The following is a 25555-nucleotide window of genomic DNA, read 5'->3' as shown; positions in this document are numbered from 1 at the left end:
CCAATAGTCTTGAAGGAGTTCCCACATATGCTGTTCACTTGTTGGCTGCTTTTCCTTCACTCTGCGGTCCAACTCATCCCAAACCATCTCAATTGGGTTGAGGTCGGGTGATTGTGGAGGCCAGGTCATCTGATGCAGCACTCAATCACTCTCCTTATTGGTCAAATAACCCTTACACAGCCTGGAGGTGTGTTGGGTCATTGTCCTGTTGAAAAACAAAATGATAGTCTTACTAAGCACAAACCAGATGGGAGGACGTATCGCTGCAGAATGCTGTGGTAGCTATGCTGGTCCTGTGGCGGTCCTCATGAGAGCCCGTTTCACCATAGCGCTTGATGGTTTTTGAAACTGCACTTGGAGAAACTTTAAAAGTTCTTGAAATTTTCCGTATCGACTGACCTTCATGTCTTAAAGTAATGATGGATTGTTGTTTCTCTTTGCTTATTTGATCTGTTCTTGCCATAATATGGACTTGGTCTTTTACCAAATAGGGCTATCTTCTGTAGACCACCCCTACCTTAACACAACTGGTTGGCTCAAACACATTAAGACGGAAAGAAATTCCACAAATTGACTTTTAACAAGGCACACCTGTTAATTGAAATGCATTCCAGGTGACTACCTCATGAAGCTGGTTGAGAGAATGCCAAGCGTGTGCAAAGCTGTCATCAAGGCAAATGGTGGCTACTTTGAACAATCTCAAATATATTTTGATTTGTTGAAAAAAAATGGTTACTACATGATTCCATATGTGTTATTTCATAGTTTTGTTGTCTTCACTATTCTACAATGTAAAAAACATTGCAAAAAACCTGGAATGAGTAGGTGTGTCCAAACGTTTGACTAGTACTTTATAGAGAGAGATATATATATATAGGGGAGGAGTGAAGGCAGGGATGAGTACAAAAGTATAAACACTAAACAGAACAGGCTTTTGTGGTGGGCATGGAAACAATGGAAGTCTACAAAGCACTCTGTTTGATGAATCTACTAGTTGCATTCCTTTCAAAAGGTAAGAGACACGATTCCCATTATTCCACTGCTTTACGTCTATGGACAGTTCTACAGGTGACTCTGGAGTTAAAGGGATAGTGTGATTATGCTAGTTGTAGGGGAGACCATGCTAGCTGTTCAGCATCACTCCATCATGGAAAAAATAATAGGCCTATTCTTTCTAAAAAACGATATCTACTTATATATCAGGTAGTTGTGTATCCCTGGAAATAATTGGAATGTATGTAATCTCGAACACAAATTAATTTGACTTGTTGAAAATCAATTTTCTTTTTACCTAACTTGCTTACCACTTTTTCCATGTGGTTTCTTCCTCCACAGACTTTTAGAAACAAGGGTAGCTGAACTTACCCCTTTGGCTCAATTTACCCCACTCTCCCCTACCTGTAGACTTCCAGTCATTGTGCTAACCTAGTGGCTTGCAAAACGACCTACAACTTCTTTCAAACTGCAGAGACATAAAAACGGTATCCATGAGTTAATCTGACGCTTGGTAAAATCTTGCACTATCCCTTTAAGGAGTTGGTCAGGTTATGGAATGGTGATGGTGGTGAGCATAGCCAAAAAAAACAGTCAAAGTCAATACAATGTCATGTGCCTTATGACACAGGAGAGAGACCTGTTAGACTGTTTTGGGCCTTGAGGGTGCTGCAGTGCGTGCAATGAGGCAGAACGTTTACATTTGTCTAAAATGAGCATCATAGCAACACAACAGAAATGGTATTGAACATGACTGAAGAACACTGCAAAAGGTTCAGTGTGTATAGTGTTGAAGTGGACCAGCTGAAGTCATCTTTCAAAGCAGTTAAAAGGGACAGAATTAGATATTTAATGAGATGAAAGTTGAATCGTACAAGGAACTTAAGTTAGGGACAGAAAAAAATACAAACCAGTGAGTAACAGAGTAACTTGGCCAGGTCTTCCTCGTAAAAGAAGACTGACTTCAATGGGACTTCTTGGATAAAAAAAAGGTTGAAAAAACCCCCAAAAGACCTCCAGTAAAACATTTTAAAAGCATTCCTCATTTAAGTAATGAGACTCATTAAACTACAATCTGACGCTAAGTAAAATGTTTATGAGAGAGAGAAAGAAAGGAAAGGAAAAGGGTCTGCATGAAACCTCACTTTGATTATAGGGTGTCATGACAACTGATGATGGCATAAAGGAGATACGCAATCCCTGAAATAAAAAAGACCACAGGCAATGTTCCTTTACATGTATACCTTTATACAAACTAAGATTCTCCCAGCCAGCCAGACAAATGCACGCTGTATTTTGCATGAGAATTTGCATTTTAGAACAGCCTAAGAAAAAAAAAGCTAAAGCACTGTCAAGTAGAGACACCTACAGTTGAAGTTGGAAGTTTACATACACCTTAGCCAAATACATTTAAACTCAGTTTTTCACAATTCCTGACATTGAAGCCTTGTAAAAATGCCCTGTCTTAGGTCAGGATCACCACTTTATTTTAAGAATGTTAAATGTCAGAATAATAGTAGAGAGAATGATTTATTTCAGCTTTTATTTCTTTCATCACATTCCCAGTGGGTCAGACGTTTGTCAGAAGTTTACACACACTCAATTAGTATTTGGTAGCATTGCCTTTAAATTGTTTAACTTGGGTCAAACATTTTGGGTAGCCTTCCACAAGCTTCCCACAATAAGTTGGGTGAATTTTGGCCCATTCCTCCTGACAGAGCTGGTGTAACTGAGTCAGGTTTGTAGGCCTCCTTGCTTGTACACGCTTTTTCAGTTCTGCCCACAAATGTTCTATAGAATTGAGGTCAGGGTTTGTGAAGGCCACTCCAATACCTTGACTTTGTTGTCCTGAAGCCATTTTGCCACAACTTTGGAAGCATGCTTGGGGTCATTTGGGTCCATTTGGAAGACCCATTTGCGACCAAGCTTTAGCTTCCTGACTGATGTCTTGAGATGTTGCTTCAATATATCCACATAATCTTCCTTCTCATGATGCCATCTATTTTCTGAAGTGCACCAGTCCCTCCTGCAGCAAAGCACCCCCACAACATGATGCTGCCACCTCCGTGCTTCACGGTTGGAATGGTGTTCTTTGGCTTGCAAGCGTCCCCCTTTTTCCTCCAAACATAATGATGGTCAATATGGCCAAACAGTTCTATTTTTGTTTCATCAGACCAGAGGACATTTCTCCAAAAAGTACAATCTTTGTTCTCATGTGCAGTTTTAATATTGTTTGTACAGATGAACATGGTACCTTCAAGCGTTTGGAAATTGCTCCCAAGGATGAACCATAATTATGGAGGTCTACAAAAAAGAATTCTGAGGTCTTGGCTGATTTCTTTTGATTTTCCCATGATATCAAGCAAAGAGGCACTGAATTTGAAGGTAGGCTTTGAAATACATCCACAGGTAGATCTCCAATTGACTCAAATGATGTCAATTAGCCTATCAGAAGCTTCTAAAGCCATGACATCAATTTCTGGAATTTTCCAAGCTGTTTAAAGGCACAGTTAACTTAGTGTTTGTAATCTTCTGACCCACTGGAATTGTGATACAGTGAATTATGAGTGAAATAATCTGTCTGTAAACCATTTTTGGAAAAATGTCTTGTGTCATGCACAAAGTAGATGTCCTAACTGACTTGCCAAAACTATAGTTTGTTAACAAGACATTTTTGGAGTGGTTGAAAAACGAGTATATGACTCCAACCTAAGTGTATGTAAACTTCTGACTTCAACTGTACATTCTAAAAAAAATACATATATGTATATTGACAATTGCACCACATATGTGGCCTGTATGACGGTGGTTAGTTCTTAGATCTAATACAGCTGTAAAGCCAGTTCACCTGTAAAATGATGGACACTTCTTCCTGTTTGTGCCACTGGAACTGATGTGAAAAAGGCACCTTTAATTAATTAGGCCTATCACTGATGTGTGTGTGTGTGTTTGTGTGCATGCAACATTCCCTTTGAAGCGTATGGAGAGTTGAGCAAGACCATAGAATGGCTTTTCAACACGTCAAGGAAATGTTTCACCTTCAGCTGACAATTCCATCTTACTGGAAACAGTTAGCTTGAGTCACCAATGTAATCAATGTAATGTCGTACAGGGAGGAAAATGAGGTTCCAAAGTGTATCAAAATTGTTGTCGACAGGAAAGTTGTGCCTCAAATCAAAATGTTTGTCCTCACACACAACAGTTGGATGGAATACAATATTTGATATGTTCATTATGTAATGCAATATTTCATGCAATGAATTTGTAGAAATGTATAATTTTGCAATAGAGAAGTCTGATTTGTCGATTGTTATTTGCCTCTTTGTGTGTTGTTTGCATTTATTTAAAAAAAATCATGACCCGATTTTAATTTAGTGGGTGGGGACTGAATGTGAAGCCAGCAAGCCAGACACACCCACAGAGCACACAGAACTAGTGTGCTTATCAGTAGTCCACTAGTCTCTCACGGTTCTGGTTGCCAATATCAGCAGTCCAGTGGATCCCTCACCTGGTCTGTTCTCCTTTAGTTGCACTGGTATGATAAGACAGAGTAGTTGGAAGTGTTATTCAGGCTTGCTTTCACATTGTCCAGGTCTTTCAGATCCCAGGAGAGGAAGCCACTTGGGAAGATTCAAAACATTAGAGGCAATAGAAGGGCAATTTGGGTTACCTTCTTTGTATTCTTTTCGGTGAAATCCCGATATAGTCCTACAGCCACGATGACTCTGTTGTGACCACAACGCTTCCTTTGTTGGATGATTGTGATTTTTAAAATTCTTGTTATTGTTTTGTTTGGATGAAAATTTTCCAGACGAAAAACCTGAATGGACAGTTTGGCACAAAGTTAACCATAACATTAACACCACTTTTAAAAAATATATATTTATCCTCCTAAAATGTATATACAGTGCATTCGTACACAGACCCTTTGACTTTTTCCACATTTTGTTACGTTACAGCCTTATTCTAAAATTGATTACATTGTTTTTTCCCTCATCAATCTTCACATAATACCCCATGATGACTAAGCAAAAACATTATTTGTATATATTTTTTGCAAGTGTATTAAAAAACAAAACTGAAATATCACATTTACATAACTATTCAGACCCTTTACTCAGTCCTTTTTGATGCACCTTTAAGCTGGGCACACCTGTATTTGGGGAGTTTCACCCATTCTTCTCTGCAGATCCTCGCAAACTCTGTCAGGTTGGATGGGGAGGGTCACTGCACAGCTATTTTCAGGTCTCTCCAGAGATGTTTGATCGGGTTCAATTACGGGCTGTGGCTGGGCAATTCAAGGACATTCAAAGACTTGTCCCGAAGCCACTCCTGCGTTGTCTTGGCTGTGTGCTTAGAGTTGCTGTCCTGTTGGAAGGTTAACCTTCGCTTCAGGCTGGGGTCCTGAGCCCTCCGGAGCAGGTTTTCATCAAGGATCTTTCTGCTCCGTTCATCTTTCCCTCGATCCTGACAAGTCTTCCAATCCCTGCCGCTGAAAAACATCCCCACAGTATGATGCTGCCACCACCATGCTTCACCGTAGAGATGGTGCCAGGTTTCCTCCAGACATGACGCTTGGCATTCAGGCCAAACAATTCAATCTTAGTTTCATCAGACCAGAGAATCTCGCTTCTCATATGTTCTTCTGCATTGACTTATTATTACGCACATCTGCACCTGCTTCCCGACTCACGGTGTATTCCGTTACAAACGCACATTCGGGATAATGTTAAGTGTACAGTAATGTTCGGTAACATACCCAGTGATTAAATTAGTTTTGACAGATTGTGTTTTGTCAAACAATCCACAGACTCATGACAAGCATCCAGCATACAAAGTTCGCTCACATGGAAACTATGGAGCAACACTAAATACACTGACTAATTGATTGACTGGCTTGCTGGCTGTGCTCTAAGACTCTATGTTACTACCATAGAGATCCTGTTCAATTATTCTAATTCCTTATGTGGTTGCTATTGTAAAATCAGTAGGGTGCAAAGAGTTAAGTTACGTGTTTTCCCACAGTGTGCCAAAACCAAACTGTTCAACTGTTTTTCTCCTCTCCTGTTTTTAGGGTCTCACTCTCAGTTGGATGGTGAGTATTTTTCTCATTGAATGACATTACCATGCACCTATTCACTAACTAGTGAGGTTTCAATCTCTTCACTTCCTTTGTGTGCTCCATTTCGTAAACCTTCATCCATATGTGTCTCTGTTAGTATGCGGAACCCCTCTCAACACTAGGATTGTGGGGGGTCAGGATGCTCTTGCAGGGAGTTGGCCATGGCTTCTCCAGGTGAGGAATTGCAGGATTGCTAGAATCCTAACATTTAACTCTTACACCAAACCTAATCATAACTCAATTGAGCCTCCTTTTACAGCATTTCTGTTATCTTTTTATATATATATATATATATTATCTCAGCCCCAGTACATCAAATTTGGTGGTCTACGTTGGTCGTCAGAACCAGAAGGGCTCTAACCCCAATGAGGTGGACCGCGGGGTCACTCAGATCATGTCCCACCCCAACTACACCAGAAGTACTAATGACAACGACATGTGTCTTCTCAAGCTCTCCTCCCCTGTGACTTTTACCAACTACATCCGGCCAGTCTGCCTAGCTGCACCAGGCAGCTCTTTTCATGCCGGCACTACTAGCTGGGTCACTGGCTGGGGCACCATCCGCAGTGGAGGTGAGATCTGATGGGAGAGATTCAAACTAATGCATTGGCGATAGTCAATATGTAAAATATATTTGTAATATAATAGGAGTGATCAATTGTAACAAAATACATTTTCCTCAAATAAACCTTCAAAATGAATCGATCAAGTAATGCATTTCAAATCATGTTGTACTAACTTTACTTGTCTGAATGTGTTTCCCATCTCCTCAGTGTCCCTGCCCTCACCAAAGACCCTACAGGAGGTGGAGGTGCCAGTAGTGGGAAACAGGCTGTGTAACTTTAACTATGGAGTAGGTTCAATCACAGACAACATGATCTGTGCTGGTCTAGCAGCAGGAGGAAAGGATTCCTGTCAGGTAAAATCTCTTGGTTATCCTTTTTGTTTATTACATTGTGGGTCAATTACATATTGTTCCGATTCCCCGGACACAGGTTATACCTAATCCTAGTCTAAAAAGCATGTTCACATTGTAAATGGTTCCTCATCTGAAACTGTGCTTCATCTGGGAAACTGACGGTTTCAATAATCCTGTGAAAATGCAATCTCAGTGACACTGTAAATCTGTCTATGCATAGGGGGACTCCGGAGGTCCGATGGTAACCAATCAGGGTACTCGCTGGATCCAGTCTGGTGTTGTGAGTTTCGGCAAAGGTTGTGCCCTGGCAAAATTCCCAGGAGTGTACACCAGAGTGTCCCAGTACCAGACCTGGATCAACAGCCAGATCAGCAGTGACCAGCCTGGCTTTGTCACCTTCTCCTCCAGTGGGACTGACTCTGACCTCAGTGTCTTCTGTACTGGTCTTTCAGCCCCTACAACCACCACTACCACTACAACCACCACTACAACCACCACTACAACCGCCCCTACAACCACCCCTACAACTGCCCCTACAACAACCACTACAACCGCACCTACAACCGCCACTACAACAAACACTACAACTGCCCCTACAACAACCACTACCACCACTACCACCACAACTGCCCCTACAACCGCATGTACATACCTACAGTGCCTTCGGAAAGTATTCAGACCCCTTGACATTTTCCACATTTTGTTACGTTACAGCCTTATTCTAAAATATAATTTTTTCCCCTCAATCAACCCCATAATGACAAAGCAAAAACAGGTTTTTGGACATTTTTAAATAAAAAACGGAAATATCATATTTACATAAGTATTCAGACCCGTAGTACTTTGAAGCACCTTTGGCAGCAATTACAGCCTTGAGTCTTTTTTTGTTATGACGGTACAAGGTTTGCACACCTGTATTTGGGAAGTTTCTCCCATTCTTTGCAGATCCTCTCAAGCTCTGTCAGGTTGGATGGGGAACGTTGCTGCTATTTTTAGGTCTCTCCAGAGATGTTCGATCAGGTTCAAGTCCGGGCTCGGCTGGGTCACTCAAGGGCATTCAGAGTCTTGTCCCGAAGCCACTCCTGCGTTGTCTTGGCTGTGTGCTTAGGGTCATTGTTCTGTTGGAAGGTGAACCTTAGTCCCAGTCTGAGGTCCTGAGCGTTCTGGAGCAGGTTTTCCTCAAGGATCTTTCTGTACCTTGCTCCGTTCATCTTTCCCTCCATGTCTCCCAGTCCTTGCCGCTGAAAAACATCCCCACAGCATGATGCTGCCACCACCATGCTTCACCGTAGGGATGGTGCCAGGATTCCTCCAGACATGATGCTTGGCATTCAGGCCAAAGAGTTCAACCTTGGTTTCATCAGAGCAGAGAATCTTGTTTCTCATGATCTGAAAGTCTTTAGGTGCCTTTTGGCAAACTCCAAGAGGGCTGTCATATGCCCTTTACTAAGGAGTGGCTTCTGTCTGGCCACTCTACCATAAAGGCCTGATTGATGGAGTGCTGCAGAGATGGTTGTCCTTCTGGAAGTTTCTCCCGTTCCACAGAGGAACTCTGGAGCTCTGTCAGTGTGACAATCCGGTTCTTGGTCACCTCCCTGACCAAGGCCCTTCTCCCCAGATAGCTCAATTTGTCCAGGCAGTCGGCTCTAGGAAGAGTATTGGTGGTTCCAAACTTCTTCCATTTAAGAACGATGGAGGCCAGTGTGTTCTTGGGGACCTTCAATGCTGCTGAAATGTTTTGGTACCCATCCCCAGATCTGTGCCTCGACACAATCCTGTCTCAGAGCTATACGGACAATTCCTTCGACCTCATGGCTTGGTTTTTTGCTCTTACATGCACTGTCAACTGTGGGACCTTATATAATCAAATCAAATTTATTTATATAGCCCTTCGTACATCAGCTGATATCTCAAAGTGCTGTACAGAAACCCAGCCTAAAACCCCAAACAGCAAGCAATGCAGGTGTAGAAGCACGGTGGCTAGGAAAAACTCCCTAGAAAGGCCAAAACCTAGGAAGAAACCTAGAGAGGAACCAGGCTATGTGGGGTGGCCAGTCCTCTTCTGGCTGTGCCGGGTGGAGATTATAACAGAACATGACCAAGATGTTCAAATGTTCATAAATGACCAGCATGGTCGTATAATAATAAGGCAGAACAGTTGAAACTGGAGCAGCAGCACGGCCAGGTGGACAGCAAGGAGTCATCATGTCAGGTAGTCCTGGGGCATGGTCCTAGGGCTCAGGTCCTGAGAGAGAGAGAGAGAGGTCCTGAGAGAGAGAGAGAGAGAGAGAGAATTAGAGAACGCACACTTAGATTCACACAGGACACCGAATAGGACAGGAGAGGTACTCCAGATATAACAAACTGACCCTAGCCCCCCGACACATTAACTACTGCAGCATAAATACTGGAGGCTGAGACAGGAGGGGTCAGGAGACACTGTGGCCCCATCCGAGGACACCCCCAGACAGGGCCAAACAGGAAGGATATAACCCCACCCACTTTGCCAAAGCACAGCCCCCACACCACTAGAGGGATATCTTCAACCACCAACTTACCATCCTGAGACAAGGCTGAGTATAGCCCACAAAGAACTCCGCCATGGCACAACCCAAGGGGGGCGCCATCCCAGACAGGATGACCACATCAGTGAATCAACCCACTCAGGTGACGCACCCCTTCCAGGGACGGCAAGAGAGAGCCCCAGTAAGCCAGTGACTCAGCCCCTGTAATAGGGTTAGAGGCAGAGAATCCCAGTGGGAAGAGGGGAACCGGCCAGGCAGAGACAGCAAGGGCGGTTCGTTGCTCCAGAGCCTTTCCGTTCACCTTCCCACTCCTGGGCCAGACTACACTCAATCATATGACCCACTGAAGAGATAAGTCTTCAGTAAGGACTTAAAGGTTGAGACCGAGTTTGGGTAGGCAGACCGTTCCATAAAAATGGAGCTCTATAGGAGAAAGCCCTGCCTCCAGCTGTTTGCTTAGAAATTCTAGGGACAATTAGGAGGCCTGCGTCTTGTGACCGTAGCGTACGTGTAGGTATGTACGGCAGGACCAAATCAGAGAGATAGGTAGGAGCAAGCCCATGTAATGCTTTGTAGGTTAGCAGTAAAACCTTGAAATCAGCCCTTGCTTTGACAGGAAGCCAGTGTAGAGAGGCTAGCACTGGAGTAATATGATCAAATTCTTTGGTTCTAGTCAGAATTCGAGCAGCCGTATTTAGTACTAACTGAAGTTTATTTAGTGCTTTATCCGGGTAGCCGGAAAGTAGAGCATTGCAGTAGTCTAACCTAGAAGTGACAAAAGCATGGATTAATTTTTCTGCATCATTTTTGGACAGAAAGTTTCTGATTTTTGCAATGTTACGTAGATGGAAAAAAGCTGTCCTTGAAATGGTCTTGATATGTTCTTCAAAAGAGAGATCAGGGTCCAGAGTAACGCCGAGGTCCTTCACAGTTTTATTTGAGACGACTGTACAACCATTAAGATTAATTGTCAGATTCAACAGAAGATCTCTTTGTTTCTTGGGACCTAGAACAAGCATCTCTGTTTTGTCTGAGTTTAAAAGTAGAAAGTTTGCAGCCATCCACTTCCTTATGTCTGAAACACATGCTTCTAGCAAGGGCAATTTTGGGGCTTCACCATGTTTCATTGAAATGTGCAGCTGTGTGTCATCCGCATAGCAGTGAAAGTTAACATTATGTTTTCGAATAACATCCCCAAGAGGTAAAATATATAGTGAAAACAATAGTGGTCCCAAAACAGAACCTTGAGGAACACCAAAATTTACAGTTGATTTGTCAGAGGACAAACCATTCACAGAGACAAACTGATATCTTTCCGACAGATAAGATCTAAACCTGGCCAGAACTTGTCTGTGTAGACCAATTTGGGTTTCCAATCTCTCCAAAAGAATGTGGTGATCGATGGTATCAAAAGCAGCACGAGGAGGTCTAGGAGCACGAGGACAGATGCAGAGCCTCGGTCCGATGCCATTAAAATGTCATTTACCACCTTCACAAGTGCCGTCTCAGTGCTATGATGGGGTCTAAAACCAGACTGAAGCATTTCGTATACATTGTTTGTCTTCAGGAAGGCAGTAAGTTGCTGCGCAACAGCCTTTTCTAAAATTTTTGAGAGGAATGGAAGATTCGATATAGGCCTATAGTTTTTTATATTTTCTGGGTCAAGGTTTGGCTTTTTCAAGAGAGGCTTTATTACTGCCACTTTTAGTGAGTTTGGTACACATCCGGTAGATAGAGAGCCGTTTATTATGTTCAACATAGGAGGGCCAAGCACAGGAAGCAGCTCTTTCAGTAGTTTAGTGGGAATAGGGTCCAGTATGCAGCTTGAAGGTTTAGAGGCCATGATTATTTTCATCATTGTGTCAAGAGATATATGTACTAAAACACTTGAGCGTCTCTCTTGATCCTAGATCCTGGGAGAGTTGTGCAGACTCAGGACAACTGAGCTTTGAAGGAATACGCAGATTTAAAGAGGAGTCCGTAATTTGCTTTCTAATAATCATAATCTTTTCCTCAAAGAAGTTCATGAATTTATCACTGCTAAAGTGAAAGTCATCCTCTCTTGGGGAATGCTGCTTTTTAGTTAGCTTTGCGACAGTATCAAAAAGGAATTTCGGATTGTTCTTATTTTCCTCAATTAAGTTAGAAAAATAGGATGATCGAGCAGCAATAAGGGCTCTACGGTACTGCACGGTACTGTCTTTCCAAGCTAGTCGGAAGACTTCCAGTTTGGTGTGGCGCCATTTCCGTTCCAATTTTCTGGAAGCTTGCTTCAGAGCTCGGGTATTTTCTGTGTACCAGGGAGCTACTTTCTTATGAGAAATGTTTTTAGTTTTTAGGGGTGCAACTGCATCTAGGGTATTGCGCAAGGTTAAATTGAGTTCCTCAGTTAGGTGGTTAACTGATTTTTGTCCTCTGGCGTCCTTGGGTAGACAGAGGGAATCTGGAAGGACATCAAGGAATCTTTGTGTTGTCTGTGAATTTATAGCACGACTTTTGATGTTCCTTGGTTGGGGTCTGAGCAGATTATTTGTTGCAATTGCAAACGTAATAAAATAGTGGTCCGATAGTCCAGGATTATGAGGAAAAACATTAAGATCCACAACATTTATTCCATGGGACAAAACTAGGTCCAGCGTATGACTGTGACAGTGAGTGGGTCCAGAGACATGTTGGACAAAACCCACTGAGTCGATGATGGCTCCGAAAGCCTTTTGGAGTGGGTCTGTGGACTTTTCCATGTGAATATTAAAGTCACCAAAGATTAGAATATTATCTGCTATGACTACAAGGTCCGATAGGAATTCAGGGAACTCAGTGAGGAATGCTGTATATGGCCCAGGAGGCCTGTAAACAGTAGCTATAAAAAGGGATTGAGTAGGCTGCATAGATTTCATGACTAGAAGCTCAAAAGACGAAAACGTCTTCTTTTTTTTGTAAATTGAATTTTGCTATCGTAAATGTTAGCAACACCTCCGCCTTTGCGGGATGCACGGGGGATATGTTCACTAGTGTAGCCAGGAGGTGAGGCCTCATTTAACACAGTAAATTCATCAGGCTTAAGCCATGTTTCAGTCAGGCCAATCACATCAAGATTATGGTCAGTGATTAGTTCATTGACTATAATTGCCTTTGAAGTAAGGGATCTAACATTAAGTAGCCCTATTTTGAGATGTGAGGTATCATGATCTCTTTCAATAATGACAGGAATGGAGATGGTCTTTATCCTAGTGAGATTGCTAAGGCGAACACCGCCATGTTTAGTTTTGACCAACCTAGGTCGAGGCACAGACACGGTCTCAATGGTGATAGCTGAGCTGACTACACTGACTGTGCTAGTGGCAGACTCCACTAAGCTGGCAGGCTGGCTAACAGCCTGCTGCCTGGCCTGCACCCTATTTCATTGTGGAGCTAGAGGAGTTAGAGCCCTGTCTATGTTGGTAGATAAGATGAGAGCACCCCTCCAGCTAGGATGGAGTCCGTCACTCCTCAGCAGGTCAGGCTTGGTCCTGTTTGTGGGTGAGTCCCAGAAAGAGGGCCAATTATCTATAAATTCTAACTTTTGGGACGGGCAGAAAATAGTTTTCAACCAGCGATTGAGTTGTGAGACTCTGCTGTAGAGCTCATCACTCCCCCTAACTGGGAGGGGGCCAGAGACAATTACTCGATGCCGACACATCTTTCTAGCTGATTTACACGCAGAAGCTATGTTGCGCTTGGTGATCTCTGACTGTTTCATCCTAACATCGTTGGTGCCGACGTGGATAACAATATCTCTATACTCGCCAGTTTTAGCTTTAGCCAGCACCATCTTCAGATTAGCCTTAACGTCGGTAGCCCTGCCCCCTGGTAAACAGTGTATGATCGCTGGATGATTCGTTTTAAGTCTAATACTGCGGGTAATGGAGTCGCCAATGACTAGAGTTTTCAATTTGTCAGAGCTAATGGTGGGAAGCTTTGGCGTCTCAGACCCCGTAACGAGAGGAGTAGAGACCAGAGAAGACTCGGCCTCTGACTCCGACTCGCTGCTTAATGGGGAAAACCGGTTGAAAGTTTCTGTCGGCTGAATAAGCGACACCGGTTGAGCATTCCTACAGCATTTCCTTCCAGAAACCGTGAGAAAGTTGTCCGGCTGCGGGGACTGTGCCAGGGGATTTATACTACTATCTGTACTTACTGGTGGTACAGACGCTATTTCATCCTTTCCTACACTGAAATTACCCTTGCCTAACGATTGCGTCTGAAGCTGGGCTTGTAGCACAGCTATCCTCGCCGTAAGGCGAGTACAGCGTCTGCAATTAGAAGGCATCATGTTAATGTTACTACTTAGCTTCGGCTGTTGGAGGTCCTGACGAATCGTGTCCAGATAAAGCGTCCGGAGTTAAAAAGTAAAAACCGTAAAGTTGTCAGGTAGTAAAATAGGTTTTGTTGGCAAAAAAAAAACGCACAGCAACTCGAAAACAAGTCTGCAAGTTGTGACCGAATATAGACTGGTGTGTACCTTTCCAAATCTTGTCCAATCAATTGAATTTACCACAAGTTGGCTCCAATCAAGTTGTAGAAACATCTCAAGGATGATCATTGGAAACAGGATGCACTTGAGCTCTATTTTGAGTCTCATAGCAAAGGGTCTGAATACTTATGTAAATGAAGTGTTTCTGTTTTTTGAAAACCTGTTTTCACTTTGTCATTATGGGGTATTGTGTGTAGATTGCTGAGGGAAAAACATGTATTTAATCAATTTTGAAATAAGGCTGTAACATAACATGGAAAAGGTCAAGGGGTCTGAATACTTTCCGAATGCACTGTATAGACTAACTTGTGCTTATGGCTACAACTTAACGTGAATCTTTACTTTTGTAACATATCTGACTACTGAATTATTCCCTTTTATTTGTCTCTCAAATGTTTCTGTCTCTCCCTCCCTCTGCAGCTGTGGTGTGTGGCAGCGCTAGCTCCTCTTTGAACTCCCATGTTGGTGGCGGAAGCTCGTTGGCGACAGCAGGTTTGTGGCCCTGGATAGCCAGCATACAGACTAACGGAGCGCACGTCTGCGGGGGCACTTTAGTGGCGGTAGACTCTGTCATGAGTGATGCCAGCTGCTTTTCTAGGTACGTTAACTCTACCTGTATGTCAAAGTGGGAGAGTTAGTAGCTGGATTGAAATGTCACTCCTTACTTGATTCTAAGGAAATCTAGTCATAGAACCTACATTTTGATTGGATTATGATATTTTTTTTACAGTGCCATTACATTAACAGCTAGTGACGCATAGAAAAGTTTCCTTTTCAACCCTAATGCAAAGGTTAACCAAGATTAATACGTATGACATTTGTACAATCATTGTGCTACTGAAAATTCTAGGAGGGGTAGCTGTCTATAAACAACACACATGTTTCACACAACCTTGGCTTCAGAAAGCATGGTTATGGTGTCATCATCATGTCAACCAGTGTCTGGGTGACTCCATGGGCTCAACAGGCACTTACTGTAGTAGTTACTCTAGTGTACCAGAGGGGGGAGCCACCAGCCAACATCTCTTCCACACTACTGTTTTACCATCCTAATCAGCTCGACAGTTTAACATTTTGCTACCTTCACAAGGAATTTAGTGGCCCATTCAGACTTAGGATATCTATGACTTTTTACGTGTTTTGATTTAAGCACTTCTCAGTAGTTGGTATTCAGACTTACACTACATGGCCAAAAGTATGAGGATTCGACTGACACGTGTATAACAGAGCACACAGCAATGCAATATCCATACAGTAGAATGACCTGTACTGAAGAGCTCAGTGACTTTCAACGTGGCACCGTCATAGGATGCCACCTTTCCAACAAGTCAGTTCATAACATTTATACCTTGCTAGAACTGTAAGTGCTGTTATTGTGAAATGTCAAGGAGCAACAACAGCTCAGCCGCGAAGTGGTAGGACACACAAGCTCCCAGAACGGGACCTCCAACTGCTGAAGCGCATAAAGATTATCTGTCCTCAGTTGCGACACTCACTACCAAGTTTCAAACTGCTTCTGGAAGCAACATCAGCACAATAACTGTTCGTCGGGAGTGACAAGAAATGGGTTTCCATGGCCGAGCAGCCGCACACAAGCCTAAGATCACCACGCGCAATGCCAAGCGTTGGCTGGAGTGGTGTAAAGCTAAATGATGCCAGGAGAACGCTACCTGCCTGAATGCATAGTGCCAACTGTTAAGTTTGGTGGAGGAATAATGGTCTTGGGCTGTGTTTCATGGTTCGGCTAGGCCTGAAGGGAAAATCTTAAAGCTACAGCATAAAATTACTTTCAAGGAGATTCTGTGCTTCCAACTGTGTGACAACAGTTTGGGCAAGGCCTTTTCCTGTTTCAGCATGACAATGCCCCCGTGCACAAAGCGAGTTCCATACAGAAATGGTTTGTCAAGATCTGTGTGGAAGAACTTGACTGGCCTGCACAGAGACCTGACCTCAACCCCATTGAACAGCTTTGGGATGAATTGGAAAGCCGACTGCGAGCCAGGCCTAATCACCCAACATTAGTGCTCAACCTCAATAATGCCCTTGTTGCTGAATGGTAGCAAGTCCCCACAGCAATGTTCACATCTAGTGGAAAGGCTTAACAGAAGAGTGGAGGCTGTTATAGCAGCAAAGGGGGGGACCAACTCCATGTTAATGCCCATGATTTTTTTAACAAGATGTTCGACGAGCAGGTGTCCACATAATTGTGCAGGTGGGTAGTGAGCTCTGCTGGTGTGGCTCCCTTGTTCGCACTGAATAAATGTAATTCAATTAAAAAGTTTTGGTTCAATTCGTTTTTCTGTTTATCTCAAACAAATCCCTTTAAATATTGTGCAGCTTTAATTTAAATTAGATCAGCACAAGACTAATTCATGTCTGAATTTCCCTTGAATTAATAATTACGTCAACTTCAAGACAAAGAAAATATCAACTTAGTACAATAATGAATTATGTCAAATGATGATAACATGAATGAAGAGTTGAGTATGAAGGGTGCCTACCTAGGGCATAACACATACATAACCCATTCATATTACATAAGCAGTAAATAAACATTTAATCAGACAATTGGCATGAAGAGTTTAGTATCCCTCACTAAAGTAGCAGGGTGAGGCCGCTTGATGTACACCCCTTGGACAGGACGCTAGTCTGTCACAGGCAGTGGAGGCTCCACAGAGAAGGGAGGGGAGGACCATCCTCATCAGTAAATTTCATAAAAATGTAAATTGTAAAACATTAAAGTTGTTTAATTTTTAGATGAATCTATACTAAATATAATCACGTCACGTTCTCACCCCCTTCCACGGATATACACAGTAATTATGACAGGCTGGAGGACACCCTCCGGAAGTTATCATGATCTGCCATGTTGTCCACCCAATCAAAGGATCAGATAATTAATCTAGCACTGCAACCATAATCTACAGTTTGCTAGCACTGCAGTGTATAAAATGTGGTGAGTAGTTAACTCAGAGAAAGGCAATAGTTGAACAGTTATTTTAACAAATGAATTTATTCTTAAATGAAGGAGAAGCAAGAGAGTTTCACTTACTTAGCTAGCAAATTCAGCTAGCTAGTTTAGCCTACTGAAACACCCTGCTCAAACAGAGGGATGCTACGTTAGCTAGCTAGCTATGACTATCCAACACAACACTGGAACTCTTCCAAGTCAAGGTAAGCTTTTGGTATTACTAATTTATTGTCACCGGGGCCGGTCGGTGTAACTGCTTACTAACTTCACTGTGTGATAGTAGCAGCTATACGAACGCATTAGTTCTATTAACTATGACGTTACTTTAGCTAATATGGTGACAACGAAGTAGGCTGTGTGTAGAGTTTTGGCTTGTAAACTCTTGTCTGCAACTGTTGGAACCTCTTTGGACTAGGGGGCAGTATTTTGACGTCTGGATGAAAAGCGTGCCCACAGTAAACTGTTACTCAGATATGCATACAGTGAGGGAAAAAAGTATTTGATCCCCTGCTGATTTTGTATGTTTGCCCACTGACAAAGAAATTATCAGTCTATAATTTTAATGGTAGGTTTATTTGAACAGTGAGAGATGGAATAACAACAACAAAAAATCCAGAAAAAAAGCGTATTAGGGTACCTGGGGTTTGATTATAAATGTTGTTTGACTTGTTTGGAGAAGTTTATTGATAACTTTTGTGATTAATTTTGTATGCATTTTGAAGGAGGGAAACCGGTGGATAGCCCTCCCTCATTTTGAATGAAACGCGCCAGCTAAACTGAGTTTTTGGGGATAGACTTTTGGGAAGGACTTTCGCGAACAAAGGGACCATTTGTGATGTAGCTGGGACCTTTTGGAGAGCCAACAGAAGATCATCTTCAAAGGTAAGGCATTTATTTTATCGCTATTTCTGACTTTCGTGGCGCACCAGCCTGGTTGAAAAATGTTTTTAATGCTTTTGTGTGCGGGGCACTGTCCTCAGATCATCGCATGGTGTGCTTTCGCCGTAAAGCCTTTTTGAAATCTGACACAGCGGCTGGATTAACAAGAAGTTAAGCTTTTTTTCTGATGTATGACACTTGTATTTTCATGAATATTAAATATGACTATCTGCCATTTGAATTTCGCACTCTGCAATTTCACCAGATGTTGTTGAGGTGGGTCGCTAGCACCACGTCTAGCCATAACAGGTTTTAATGATTGCACCGAATATCAGCTAGGTGCAGGTAAGTGTGTGAAAGGCGGTATTGAATGTCACTGTCTGTCACCTCAAATTGTCTCTCGACCTGTGTGCACCTAAGTTGTAAACTTTCATTCATGAACTAGGTTGTAGCAACCTCATGATGGGTATAGGGAAAATTCCAGTATCATGTGCAGTTGAAGTCGCAAGTTTGCATATACTCTAGCCAAATACATTTAAACTCAGTTTTTCACAATTCCCTGTCTTAGGTCAGTTAGGATCACCACTTTATTTTAAGAATGTGAAATAAGAGATTTCAGCTTTTATTTCTTTCATCGCATTCCCTGTGGGTCAGAAGTTTACATACACTCAATTAGTATTTGGTAGCATTGATTTTAAATTGTTTAACTTGGGTCAAACATTTCTGGTAGCCTTCCACAACAAGTTGGGTGAATTTTGGCCCATACCTCCTGACAGAGCTGATGTAACGGAGTCAGGCTTGTAGGCCTCCTTGCTCGCACATGCTTTTTCAGTTCTGCCCACAAATTTTCTATAGGATTGAAGTCAGGGCTTTGTGATGGCCACTCCAATCTCTTGACTTTGTTGTCCATAAGCCATTTTGCCACAACTTTGGAAGTATGCTTGGGGTCATTGTCCATTTGGAAGACCCATTTGTGACCAAGCTTTAACTTCCTGACTGATGTCTTGAGATGTTGCTTCAATATATCCACATAATTTTCCTTCTCATGATGCCATCTATTTTCTGAAGTGCACCAGTCCCTCCTGCAGCAAAGCACTCCCACAACATGATGCGGCCATCTCCGTGCTTCATGGTTGGGATGATGTTCTTCGGCTTGCAAGCCTCCCCCTTTTTCCTCCAAACATAACGATGGTCATTATGGCCAAACAGTTCTATTTTTGTTTCATCAGACCAGAGGACATTTCTCCAAAAAGTATGATCTTTGTCCCCATGTGCAGTTGCAAAACGTAGTCTGACTTTTTTATGGTGGTTTTGGAGCAGTGGCTTCTTCCTTGCTGAGCGGCCTTTCAGATTATGTCGATATATGACTCTTTTTACTGTGTATATAGATACTTTTGTACCTGTTTCCTCCAGCATCTTCACAAGGTCCTTTGCTTTTCTGGGATTGATTTTCAGTTTTCGCACCAAAGTACGTTCATCTCTAGGAGACAGAACGCGTCTTCTTCCTGAGCGGTATGACGGGCTGGGTGGTCCCAAGGTTTTTTATACTTGCTTACTATTGTTTGTACAGATGTACGTGGTACCTTCAGGTGTTTGGAAATGGCTCCCAAGGATGAAACAGACTTGTGGAGGTCTACAATCTTTTTTCTGAAGTCTTGGCTGATTTATTTTTATTTTCCCATGATGTCAAGCAAAGAGGCACTGAGTTTGAAGGTAGACCTTTAAATTCATCCACAGGTACACTTCAAATTATGTCAATTAGCTTATCAGAAGCTTCTAAAGCCATGACATAATTTTCTGGAATTTTCCAAGCTGTTTAAAGGCACAGTCAACTTAACGTATGTAAACTTCTGAACCACTGGAATTGTGATAGTGTAATAATCTGTCTGTAAACAATTGTTGGAAAAATGTCTTGTCATGCAATGTAGATGTCCTAACCAACTTGCCAAAACTATAGTTTGTTAACAAGAAATTTGTGGAGTGGTTGAAAAACGAGTTTTAATGACTCCAACCTAAGTGTGTCATCTTCTGACTTCAACTGTAGTAGCCTAAACCTAGCATTGTTACATTGAACTGGGTGAATGGAATATGAATGAGTCATCCACTATGCTGTAATAGAAAAATAAGGCCATGCTCATGAAAAGAAAATAGCCCTCCCTCATTTTAAAGGGCACTGACCGCCAATGATCACAGGACATCACTAAACAGAGATGCAACTCATTATTTCTCCAGCCAGGCCAACGCTTCTGAGTGGACCGTGATTCTGGGTCGTCTGAAGCAGAGCGGCTCCAATCCCCACGAGGTAACCCAGAACGTCATCAACATCACCATGAGCAATGTGACAGGCAACAACGTGGCCATCCTCCGACTGGCCAGCCAACCCACATTGTCTGACTACATCCAGCCTATCTGTGTGGACAAGGGAACCAGAACCTTCAGCACAGGGACTCCGTGTTGGGTAGCTGGCTGGGCAACAGGTCAGGGTGGCGGTGAGTGGAAGGACTACTGTCTTTGTGTGTTAGTGAGAAATGTTCCCTGTTCAGAAACAAACCCTATAGCACCAAGGCATTTGTGTAGATCTGAAATAATTGGGTAAGCAATGGTAGTAGGTCCACCTGTCTTCTGATAGGATAGGTGAGATTTTCACCATATTGCTTATAAGCTATCCAGGCCTCTCAGATCTACACAAATGCCTAGGGTAGGAGCTGGCTGCACTGTAAGACGTTTCTGTAATTTCAACAGTAAAACACTGTAGAATAATACACAGTAATTATCGTGCATTGTGGGAAAATGTTGTGGGCAGGGAAAGTGTTTTTGGCTCATAAATATATTGAAGGCGTGCATTGTAAGAGGTAATATTTGTTGCACCTGTGAGTGAGAATGCTGTATACAGAATACAGTAATATACTCCATTTTAGGAATTTTACAAATCTTGTTCTGAAAATGGACAGTTATTTACTGTAATTCAGAATCCTGAACCATACATCATTTTTGGAGCGCCAAAAACCTTTTGAACAATAGTGGGTGGATGGTATTGTGTTTCTGACTAACATATTTTTAGGCGTGTCTTGTTTGTTATTTGTTGCACCCATTAGGGTGAATCCTGAACTAATTTAACTGTATGTCTTAGTGGTCCCCTCACAATTTCATTTATATAGGGGACAAATCAGTGGCAGCAAGTCTCAAACCTTTTAATAGTTGAATGGCTAGCCATGTCCTTTTGATCTGTTTTGGCCTGTAGTTACTGTCAGCACAGAAGCCTTTGTTAAGGCATAAAGTGCAAGTGACATAAAACACCAAATATAGTGTTTTGTGTTTATTAGGTACACCAATCTAGTACCGGGTCAGACCCCTATTTGCCTCCAGAACAGCCTGAATTATTTGGGGAATGGATTCTACAAGGTGGGGAGTTCAAACGTTGCTCAATTGGCGTCAAGGAACCAAACGTGCCAGGAAATAACATTCCCCACACCAGAGCCATCAGCCCGTAATGTTGACACCAGGCAGGATGTGGCCATGAACTTATGCTGCTTACGCCAAATCCTGACTCTCCCATCAGCATGACGCAACAGGAACTGGGATTTGTCAGACCAGGCAATGCACTCAGTTGTCCAGTGTTGGTGATCAGGTGCCTACTGGAGCCGCTTCTTCTTGTTTTTAGCTGATAGGAGTGAAACCCAGTATGGTCGTCTGCTGGAATCGCCCATCCGTGACAAGGACAGACGCATTGTGCATTCTGAGATGCCGTTCTGCACATTACTGTTGTACTGCGCCATTTTATGCCTGTTTGTGGCCTGCCTGTTAGCTTACACGATTCTTGCCATTCTCATTCGACCTCTCATCCACAAGCTGTTTTCACCGACAGTACTGCCGCTGACTGGATGTTTTTTGTTTTGTTACCCTATTCTTGATGAACCCTAGACACTGTCGTGTGTGAAAAGCCAAGGAGGCCGGCCAGTTCTGATATATTGGAACTGGTGCACCTGGCATCGACGATCATACCATGCTCAAAGTCGCTTAAGTCATTCGTTTTGCCCATTCTAACGTTGAATTGAACAGTAGCACTGCCTCTGCCTTCTTTAAATAGCAAGCCACGGCCATGTGATTCACTGTCTGAAGGAGCAAAACATTTGTGAAGGGGGTGGTGTACCTAATAAACTGTAAGGTCATATGCTGTAATATCACTGGATTCACTATTAGCAATTGCAGTTTTTCAATACAATTCAACAAATTACTGTATTGCTGTATATTTAATGCAGCACACTGGTAGTGATGGTGCGTTGCATCCAGGTCTTGGACCCTCCACGTCACTTGCGGTGTCCCACAAGGATCTATTCTTGGACCCATGCTGCTCATCCTGTACATGGTCATGTCATTAGCCGGAATGGAATCTCATTCCACTGCTATGCTGATGACACCCAGCTGTATGTAAAAACTACCCCAAGTCAGTCTGATGCATATGTCTCATCCATGCCTTTATCTCCTCAAGCCTGAACTACTGTAACACACTCTTCATTGTGATCCCTGGCAGGAGTCTCCAAAAGCCCCACTACATCCAGAACAGCACTGTCAGGATCCTGGTGAGAGTGAAGAAACATCACCCCCATCCTGGCATATCTGAGCCGGCTCCCCGTCTCACTACGGATTTAATTTTAAAACCCTCTTGCTGACTTTCTAGCGTAGTCATGGATATCCCACTCCTTATCTCAAATACCATAACCCCACCCGCACCCTCAGGTCAAGCGATGGCCTGCTCCTCCACGCCCCCAGGACCAAGCTCTGCTCCTTGGGGGGGAAAAAAAATAAATAAATCGGGCTTTCAGCTCAACCATCCCGAGCCTCTAAAATACCCTCCTGGACCACCTGAAGGCACCACAGCTCCTTTGAAAGGGCCCCAAAGACTGTTTAGGAAGGTCATTCTGTTGGTAGCTGTGCTCCTTGGTGTCCTTGTCCCTTGTAGCGTCAGCTGGGTTCTTTGTACCAGTTGCCCTGTCATTTTGTTTTTTATTTGAAGGCGATTTGAGATTATTCTGTATAATGAAATGCGCTTTACAAAGGTAATACATTATTATTCATTGCTGGAAGGGAATGAATCACTGTCTCATGAACATATTTTAAGGCGTGCCTTGTAAGTGGCTATAATTGTTTCACCCATTAGTGAGAGTCCTGTACTAATTTAAGTGATATGTGGTAGTAGTTCCCGAACAATTTAAAGGTATATTGAGGACAGATCAGTGACAGCAGATCTTAAACCTTTAATGGTTGAATATTTAACCATGTCCATTTGATCTGTTGCCCTGTAATCACAGCCAGTTTGGAAGCCTTTTGTTTAGGCCTCTGGGCCTCATTTAATATGCTGTAATATACAAATGCCTAGCAGCCAATCTACTTACTCTAATCCCTTGTAATTACAGTAAAATACTGTAAAAATGATTTTCCTACAGTTCCTCACAGTATTATACTGTGTTTTTTATTGCTTTGACGTTTTAGTAATTTACAGGGAGCTGGCATCAAGTTACCGTGAATCTCAGTAATGTATTGGTACTATCCAGAGATATCATCATAAGATATCTTGTTGTAATTACAATTATTTTAAAGACCAGTATATCCTTAACTACAACAACATTTTCAGTAATGGTTATAGAAACGTTTACATGTTATGACTGTGATATATATATTGCACCGATTAAAGAGCGCCACTAAATGACCAAAATGAAAACACTGGGTAATATGCAGTAATTATAATTGATACTGTAAATTAGTAACTGACTTGGTACTGTAAATTAGATTTAAGTAACATTTTTGGTACCGTTAAATGAATTACAGTAGCTGTAAAATAAATTATAGTACCTTTCTTGCCAATTGCTTTCTGTTCATTTGACAGGAAATGTTTTACAGTGTCGGTATTGTTTCCGGACAGGACCGTGGGGGTGGGTATGATAAGTAATAAACCCATCTCTCTTTGTCCTTAGCTGAGGAAGTTCTGCAGGAGTTCCAGACCTCTGTGGTGGAATGTGTGAATGTTTCGTCTACGGACAACATTTGCACCGGAGCTGTGACACTACTGCAGGTTTAGAACATATGTCATACTATTTAGCTTGCAACATGTTGTTATAAGCACATAACATTATAACCATATTAAACCTAGTGTACTTCCACCCACAGGGTAATGCCGGTGGTCCTTTGATGTGTAAGCATGGCAACTCATGGTTCCAGACTGCTGTGTTGACTGTCGACAGCAGCAGCAACACCACTAGCAATAACAACACCAACAAAGCACGTTGGAGCAGGGATCCCCGCACCTCCCCTATCCAAGTCTTCACCAAAACCTCCCACTTCCAAAACTTCCTGACTGCCAATTTGGGAACCTTCCTATCCCCTGCCACCTCAGCTGGTGGCAGCAGTGGAGCTTCCCTGGCCCACTCCTCTCTCCTCCTCTTCTCCCTCTCCTCTGTCCTACTGTTGGGTTGGTACTAGGAAACTCCATGGCTACCATTGACAAGTCCTCTCTAACTTCCAACCAAAAGTATATATTTTTTGAGGAATTAATCCATTTTTGTCAGTGACTGGTAGTGTGTCAAAGCCAGGATTCTAGTTTTGAACTCAGGGAGCCTCAATTTCCAGTCATTTGAATGATGAATGTTTCCAACTTCCTTTGTCTTTTTACTATTTTTGCTGTCAATGTTTTTGTATCAGTAGCATTTTCTGGATACTATTTTGTTATGACACTTACAGCATTGCTGTTTGAGACGCAATATGCCAGATTTTCTGTTAACTGTCTGGGTATGTGTAACATTGTAACATGACAATATCCAGATACCATGTAAAACAATGGAACATAATAATGTTGCCAGAGTTGACCCTTTCTAGCCTGAGCGAAATGTTCCATTTCTTGCAGGATCAAGACCTCTGCATATATTAATGGGTATACTTTGCTGGTGTAAAACCATGATTAGGCATTTTGAAAGCTGAGAAACAGCCCCTTGACTGATTGCTATTGTATGTCACATTTCAAGAAATAACCTGTGAAAATATGCTTCTTATACAAAAATCTATGCTTTCTCCCAAACAACTGCCATTCCCACAACTTTTTAATGAAGATGAGGAAAGAGAGCATTGTCTTTGATAAGTGTTGAACATTTGAAATCAGAATAGAAATACCTTTTACTGATGTTATTTTTCAAAAATTCTATGGAATATTTCTTGATCAGACACTATCTGGTTAGTAAATAAATACAAATCTGCATCAAAACAAATTACAACCAGCATTTAGTCTTACATAAGGAAATAAGTCATATAATATTAAAACAACCTTATTCTTTCAATGAAGTTATGGGGAATAGATTGTCTGTCATAGCCATAACATTAATCTCAGTGATTTTTTACCATAAAAATTGATCTGGAATTACAGTGCCTATAGAAAGACTACGCTCCCTTAACTTTTTCAAAATGTTGTTGTGAGAAAATAAGTATATATTAAAAATACAAAACTGAAATATCATAACTGGATAAGTCTCCATCCCCCTGATTTAATACTTGGCAGAAGCACCTTCGGCAGCAATTTCAGCTGTGAGTTCTGAAATAAGTTTCTACCAACTTCGTATTTAGAACTCTGGAGAGACCTGAAAATAGC

The 25555-nt window shown here is 42.3% G+C and overlaps 1 protein-coding gene across 8 annotated transcripts; it reads left to right on the top strand.

The window, feature by feature from the left end:
- Positions 1-881: 881 nt before the first annotated feature.
- On the top strand, positions 882-25178 carry LOC112261614 (serine protease 27). 8 transcript variants are annotated; one of them, XR_006084552.1, is made up of 11 exons: positions 893-1012; positions 6068-6088; positions 6213-6289; positions 6419-6687; positions 6889-7034; positions 7255-7678; positions 14493-14670; positions 20155-20411; positions 22454-22502; positions 23895-23992; positions 24088-24198. XR_006084552.1 is itself a non-coding variant. In XM_024437074.2 (10 exons), exons 1-10 carry the CDS (start codon positions 946-948, stop codon positions 24397-24399), a joined length of 1701 nt encoding a protein of 566 aa, XP_024292842.1. In that variant the 5' UTR covers positions 882-945; the 3' UTR covers positions 24400-25178. The 8 variants fall into 8 exon arrangements, 6 of the variants coding, with proteins under 6 accessions (XP_024292842.1, XP_024292841.1, XP_024292844.1 ...); XM_024437074.2 differs by lacking the exon at positions 22454-22502 and having other exon boundaries at positions 882-1012; positions 6567-6687; positions 24088-25178; XM_024437073.2 differs by lacking the exon at positions 22454-22502 and having other exon boundaries at positions 882-1012; positions 24088-25178.
- Positions 25179-25555: the final 377 nt, after the last annotated feature.

Source organism: Oncorhynchus tshawytscha, linkage group LG11 (genome assembly GCF_018296145.1).
Source record: "Oncorhynchus tshawytscha isolate Ot180627B linkage group LG11, Otsh_v2.0, whole genome shotgun sequence".
In the NCBI taxonomy this organism is placed as follows: Eukaryota; Metazoa; Chordata; class Actinopteri; order Salmoniformes; family Salmonidae; genus Oncorhynchus; species Oncorhynchus tshawytscha.
The sequence above is the reverse complement of the archived record's forward strand: the minus strand, read 5'-3'. Positions and strand labels throughout refer to the sequence as shown.